The sequence below is a fragment of the Aquila chrysaetos genome, chromosome 12 (genome assembly GCF_900496995.4).
Source record: "Aquila chrysaetos chrysaetos chromosome 12, bAquChr1.4, whole genome shotgun sequence".
Lineage (NCBI taxonomy): Eukaryota > Metazoa > Chordata > Aves > Accipitriformes > Accipitridae > Aquila > Aquila chrysaetos.
In genome coordinates, this window is record NC_044015.1 from 43,195,406 (window position 1) to 43,202,810 (window position 7,405).

General features: G+C 51.9%; 1 protein-coding gene across 1 annotated transcript; it reads right to left on the reverse strand.

The window, feature by feature from the left end:
- Window positions 1-5,127: 5,127 nt before the first annotated feature.
- Window positions 5,128-6,165, reverse strand: LOC115349646 (collagen alpha-1(I) chain-like). Its single transcript, XM_030034185.1, has one exon. It carries the CDS (start codon window positions 6,163-6,165, stop codon window positions 5,128-5,130), a length of 1,038 nt encoding a protein of 345 aa, XP_029890045.1.
- Window positions 6,166-7,405: the final 1,240 nt, after the last annotated feature.

A 7,405-nucleotide genomic window follows, 5' to 3' on the forward strand; every position in this document is an offset into this window, starting at 1 on the left:
ATGTACAATATACAGAAAGACATTAGCCTAAGGATGAGGGAGGTCTGATACTTGTTTAAAAAAAAGATAGAAGTGCTTTGTCAACCTGTGCTGTCATCTCCCTCTTGTTTGGTACTGACACTTCTGCAGGGCACCTCACTCCACAGTAGCCTGCTTTGTTCATTTTTAAGCACCCACACAGAACACAGACTTACTTCTCTAGCTAAGGCATTGCGTGTACCCAGGTAACAATCAGACATGTGGCCCACAGACCCCATTTGAGGAGTGTCTCAAAACACTCAGGAGGCACCAGCAAAAGACAAATATGAGTACTGCTATGTGCGGAGCAGTAGCAGTGCAGCAGGGCTGGGTTTCTGCTGTTGAGTACAGTACTGCAGTGAGGGGTGCCTACTGGTGAAGGGTGGGAGCTTGCCGCCGTACCAGACGGCACAGCAGCTCTGTGGGCAGGACAAGAGTGCAGCGTGAGCGGCCATGCAGGAGAGGTATGCACATCCCCACTGCAACGGTCACGCCTGAGCTGCCGATGACATGACAGCACGGGATGGCTGAGCCTTGGCATAGTTCTTCCCATCACACACCATATCATGTGCATGTGACAACTAGAGGTCAGAGGGTTATTAATCCTTGCTAGGTCTTCAAAATTAGCCCACCTCTGCACACACAGAGGACACTGCAGCTACCTGCCCAGTGATGTACACAAGTCCCACCTATGCCTATTGCCAGAGTCACAGGGTAAGGCCTGGCCTAGAAGTCATAACCCTGCCACAAAGCAGAAAAGAAATGTAGCATGAAGCAGAGGATTTGCTGGATGGTCCAGCTGCTCTCCCACCACCTTGATGCGGTTCACGGGTCTCTCCCCACACCTCACTTTTCTCCAAGTGGTGCCCAGACTTCTCCCCCTGCATGGATGGACAAACCTCTCACCCTGAGCAAGGACACGTGAGCCCACACTGCAGGGCTGCTCCTGGAGCCTGACAAGAGCTGGAGCCTGCAGCTGCATGCAGTGCACATGAGAAGTCCAAGAAAGGGGATCTGCCACATAGCTGCTGATCTTCAGCCAGCCTGATACCTGAGCACCAGAGAGCAAATGTTGCTCCACTGGGATGCACCAGAGATGCAGCTAACGTTAACCTCAAATTCTTCAGATGGCCAATGACAGCATAAATGAAGAAACATTGCAGGGAGAGCTCTTAACTATACAGAGGCAGCAAGGAAAGTACCTTGTCTGTCAGTTTGGCAAGCGTGAACTCCGTGTTCGCTCAAGAAGTGTTGTCGTAGACCAGACCAGTCACCATCTTACTGCAGGGATGAGTCCTAGCTAGTGCCTGTTCCAGAAGACTTACTTGTGGTTAGACGGGCACTGCACATTTGACCATTTCATGTATCTGCTGCACCAATCAACATTCTAAACCTACTTTCACTATTGATTTGTTATGTGAAGGAGTCCTTCATTGTAACAACACCTTCTTTGGTCTTTAGATGTAATAGCTGTCTGGTCAGACTCCATTCTTCTTATATATATCATCTAGTCATACACACCATAGCTGAATAGCACATTCATAGCTTCTAGCACTGAATAGAATCCATATGTTCTCCTCTTGTCCCTCTGCAGAGATTTAGCTGTCTGAGCTACTTGCTATGGGATCCTGCATACCTCATTTAACACCAACATTCAGACATAAAGCAGCATCGTATGGCCTGGCCTGTTCCTCCGTGAGAAGGTGGGGCATGATCAGCCCCCAGAATGAAAATCCCCCCAAAACACTGGCATGAACTGAAGATATACCAAATAGAATGCAGTGAAGACAGGATAAATGTAATTTCCATTTCTGAACTCTCTGTGATTTTGTCTTACAAGAAAACACAGGTTCCCAAGTTAACAGTGCAAAGTAGATGTGGAAACACAGCTGTCGTGGTTTAACCGCAGCCAGCAACTAAGCACCATGCAGCCGCTCACTCACTCTCCCCCCACCCAGTGGGATGGGGGAGAAAATCGGGAAAAAGAAGCAAAACCCACGGGTTGAGATAAGAACAGTTTAATAGAACAGAAAAGAAGAAACGAATAATGATAATGATAACACTAATAAAATTACACCAGCAATAATGAAAGGATTGGAATGTACAAATGATGCGCAGTGCAATTGCTCACCACCCGCCGACCGGCACCCCGCTAGTCCCCGAGCGGCGATTCCTCACCCCCACTTCCCAGTTCCTATACTAGATGGGACGTCCCATGGTATGGAATACCCTGTTGGCCAGTTTGCATCAGGTGCCCTGGCTCTGTCCTGTGCCAACTTCTTGTGCCCCTCCAGGTTTCTCGCTGGCTGGGCATGAGAAGCTGAAAAATCCTTGACATTAGTCTAAACACTACTAGCAACAACTGAAAACATCAGTGTTATCAACATTCTTCACATACTGAACTCAAAACATAGCACCGTACCAGCTACTAGGAAGACAGTTAACTCTATCCCAGCTGAAACTAGGACAACAGCAAAAATCGCTGCCGAGTATAAACAGTAAAACAAGATGGAGAGGGGCCATGTCTCCCACTCTGCTTGTAGCCATCTAGAAGGCAAAAAACAAACAGACCCTGATGACAGCACAGCTACCGCTGTAGCAGGCACAAGGCAGGCAGGCATTCAGGGAGTCATCATTCCGCTTGCCAAAATCATGGACTCCAGCCTGACTGGGCTCGACATGCTGGGAGCCTTTCAGTGCTTAGGAGCAAGGCAATATGAAGTCTGCAGTTTTGTGGCCCTCTGGCATGGCCCACCGAGCATGGGCCCATTGGATTCTTCATTTTGTAAACCTGCCTCTCGATGCCATCAGGGGCTGGTTGCTGATGACCTAAATGTTTGGGTATTTATAACACAGCAGTAGAATAGAGTCAATATTACAGTCTGTATAACCCTGATGGCAAGTCAGTGCTCCATTGAATTCTAAGTTTTCCTTCATCCCATTAGACTCTCTCTCCCTGAGAGTTAAGTAAATAATTTTTCTCCTGCTCAAGCCTCGACATTCAGATGGTACTAAGGAACAGCAAAACATCAGACGGTAAAGCGCTACTTTATGTAAAGCTTTTTCCAGGTAACCAGCCAGAGCTGACTCATTTTTGAGTGTTTGTTTGCACAGATTAAAACAAACAGTTGCCTTTAAAATCTCCAGTGATTCCCTCTGTCACTCTCTTCTTGCAATCCCAAGCTGAAGCAATGAACAGACGATTATGATTAGATCACCAGTAAAAAAATTCATCTTCTGTCAGACTTTTGTTGTGGAGTACAAGGAGTATTGAGAGTACCATATAGAGAGTACGATGTCTCTTGGGACCCACAAAGGGGACAAGCAGGTTTGTGTAGAGCAGTGAGGTGAACAAGACTACTCCTGTATGTGCAACCAGTAAATTTTAGCTCTTTAGCGTGCTGCTTAAGTAATCAATCATCTCATCTGTTACTTTTTTCTTTTCTTTTTTTTTCTTTTTCTTTTTTTTTTTTTTTTTAATATATGCTCAGTGAAACACTTCCTTGCTGCCCTTCAAAAGCAGAGGCACAACAGCCAGGGGTGCTGCTGACCATAGAAGGAATAGGACTGGATCCATATCCCCAACAGTTACAGCCAAGGTACCACAGCACAAAGCTTTTTCCTAAAGCCACGATGTGTTCACAGATCAAAGATGCATTTTAAATCCTGACCAGTGTGCTTTCGTGTGTGAACAGATTAGTTAATCTCAGAAACTTCTCGGAACAAGGAGGTGGACGAAGTGAGTTATGTTAAACTTACATGACATTTCCCCTATCTTGTCCCCTGCCCACAAGCACTGGACTGCTTTCAAGCGCTAAACTCAATGAAAGTAGATATCTGGGCAGAAGCACACACTGTCCAGGCACTTCATTCTCCTCTAGAGCAACATCACTCCAGCACCAGGTAAAAATTCCCTGCTTAGTTCTGTGTCAGTCAAGAGTTACTGTAGCCATATCAGTGTAAAAATGATAGACACAAAGAAGAATAAGATTCCTTATTTCTACTTAAAACACTACGCTGAACACCTGCAGCCTCTGCACTTTCAAAAGAAATGTATTTTATTTCAGAGAATTACAGTAGCACTTTGTACACACCAGTCACACAATTGTAAATCTTGATTGCCTACTTGTAGACACATGCAAACATTTTGGCAATTGTAACCTGTGGGTAGCAAACCGGGATCTTGTTTCTGGAGGCTGGCTGTGGTTTTCAGACCTGGCATGAATGAATCACCTTTTTTCATGAGCTCCCTTCCCAACTTGTCCACTTGGTAAACAAAACATCTCTGCTAGGTAGTCCCAAATGTGCTCGGTTTTTGACAGACATTTTTATTTTAATACACTTGCTGAACATTGTATCAACATGCAAAGTCATAAATTAGCTGGGGAAGGCTTTGAAAGCTTGCATCTTGAAATAGAGTGAGCCTGCCCTTTAATTCACATCGCAAAGAACAGTCCTTCATACTGGTACTCCAAAAGAAAGTCCCGCCACTGAGTGTGCAATGAGGTACTCACTGCAACGTGCTCTGGGCAGCGTCACTACCTTAATCGTACAGCGACCAACGTCATTCATACCTCTGTGCAACAGCCAAAATTTTCAACAGTGACCAGTGGTTAGGGAGGCAGAGGTATTGAAGTGCCCCAGGCAGTTAGTACACCTCCTCGAGTCCGGATTTTCACCAAGCTAAGCACTACTTGAGGAGAAGTTCCCCCGAACATGTCTGCAGCTGGGCTCTGCAAAACTGAAATCCAGCCCCTTAGAAATCCCGGAATATGTTTCAAGCAAAGGCAAGCACATTTCAAAGGCCGCGGTGTGCTCAGTGCTCCGCATCTGTACGGGCAGACAGGACCGAGGACGGCATCACGCACCCTGCTCACCAGAGCGTGGCCTTGGACATTGGAAAGAGGCGGGATTTGATCCCAAGGTAGCGAATGTGGGTTTTTCCTCTGAAAAGCATTCGCTCTGCTGTGGGGGAGGGGAGCGTTCGTTCATCAAAAGAGGCGACTTCCCACGCCTGCCCCAGGCGGGGCTGCGCTTGGCATTCAGAGGCATGACTCAAGTGCAGGAGAGGGTCCTGCGGAAGACAAAGGCAGCTCCGCACTCGGCAAGTCAGCTCCTGCAAGGAGATCCCGCTGGCCCGCGGTGCTGGCCCCGTCCGCTGCCTGTAGTTTGCGTCTGCCCCCGGACCCCCTGCCCGCTCCAGCCCCCTCCTCTCGGCGGGGTTGTTCCCGGGCAGGCGAAGGACGAGGCTCCCGCCTGCCGGAAAGGTGGGCGAGGCCCCGCCGGGCGGCCCTGCCCGCAACCGCCCGCAGCCCCGCGGCTGCCCGCCCGGCCCGCCGCCGGCTCTCGCTCGGGCGGCCGCTCGGTCCCGTCCCAGCCGCCTCCCTCCGTCCCGCGCCGCTCCCCCGGCGGCCGGAGCGGGGCCGGCCTCTCTCCCTCCTCCCGCCCCAGCGAGCCCGCGGGGTGGCCGGCAGCCCCAAGGGGTGCGGGGGGAGCGCTGCCGCGGAGCCCCGCGCTGCCCTCCCAGGCGTGCGGCACCGGGCGCGGTGGGGGGAGCGGGACGCCGGGAGGGAAGCAGCGCGGGACCCGGGGACGGGACGGGGCGGGGCGGGGCGGGGGGGCACAGCGCGGTGCCCGGGTCGGCTCACGGTGCCCGGCGGACCGCGGAGGATGCGCGCAGACCCGCGGAGGCGCTGACCGCGCCCCCAGCGGGGCGGGACTCCGGCCCCGGCAGGAGTGGGGCACCACGAAACGGGCTCCGCGGGGGGGGGGGGGGAGCCGGGAGGGCTCGGGGCTTGCACGGCACCTGCCCGGGGTCCCGGAGCAGACCTCCCGCCGGGGCCTCGCTGCGTCCTTGCGGAGCCGGCGGAGTGCGGGTCGGAGCAGCTGGGCAGCCTGCGGGGGGGGCGGGGGCGGAGATCGTTCCCCCGGGGGACCCCTCCTGCTGCCGCAGCCCCTCGGGTGCTTCGCTAAAGCCCGTCCAGGGCGGGGGTTCCTGCGGTACCCCCCGCTCCCCCCGCAGCCCGCGGGGAGGAAAGGGTCCCTGTCCTCCCTGTCCTCATCGGCGGCGGCCGAAGGAGCTGAAAATCTGTCGAGCTGCTGCGGCTCCGGCGGGCCCCCTCCTCCCCCCGGCACACGCGTTTCCATTTGACGGCCCGGGTCTCCTGCCAGAGTAGTGTTTATTCGTCGCGTAAACAGAAGTGAAAGGAATTAAGCGGGCAGATATGATAGCTCAGGGGAACCGTTCAGGCCCTTCGGCAGGGAGTTACCATGCTCGCAGAGACCAGGACATCCTGACGGCTGAAACCACGCAGCGAGCTTTGTAGCTGGGGGTTTATAAAGAACCCGCGATGGTTTCCATTTTGGTTTTGCCCTCCAGTACGTTAAGGCCAAAACGCTCTTTTACATAATTTGATCGCTGCTTTAATTTCCTCTGTCCCCAGCACTTTCCCTAACTGAGTGACAGCGTGACACACTTAGCACAGACGCTTAAAAAGTCAACTTCTAGATAAAGTGTTTACCGCGATTTCAGGAGCGCATAGTTGCAACGCTTAATTCGAACACACACATGTTTCATCCACATAGTCTGTTCATAGTGCAGGGACCAAGAGGTAAAATAAGCAGATCTGAGTAAATGAAGCAAAATTATTGCAGTTACACCCTGGGGTGTCGAAATTACTCCCCGCACTTCCTCCCGCAGTGCAAGGGTCAGTGCTCTAAAAAGATGCAGGGCTGCACCCCAATCACTCCCTTCTTGCCCTCTGCCTCCCCGCCCCTGCCCCCATTTGTTTTTTCCTGTAGGGGAAAAAAAAAAAAAACAAAACACAACCAAAGAAAAACCCGACAAACAACCCAAAACTGCAAATTTCATCAAGTTCTGGACGTTGGTGGGGGAATTGCTGGCTCAGGAATCCAATTAGGAAATAGAAACCTTTCCCTTCGACTGATCTGGTCATTCACAATTAAGCAACACAGAGCTCCACGCTGGAACAGCCATGAACAAAAGCCACATGTGTGCAGCTTTGGAAGACCCTGGACCCGCAAACCGGAGGCAGACAGCCTGGCCCAAGAAAAGTGCATTGCACTGATTTGGAAAACAAGTCATTGGTAAGAGGCTGGGTTCGTTTACTTCTCGAGCACCAAGAATTCAGGGCTAGTCCAAACCCCGCGGCTTTTACCAGTGGCTGGAGCCAGCGGGGATGCACAAACTCACAAAGAGCAAGCCCGAGAGTGCTGCCTTGATTTCCCTGCCTGTCTTCCACAGCCCTGGACGCTGCCGTCTACAGATGGGAAACCTCTGGACACCGGCAGGTGTGCAAATGCCAAAGTACGTGTACGAAGGTGGCCGAGACAAGAGAGGGGAGCTTGCCTGGAAGCGAACTTTGTC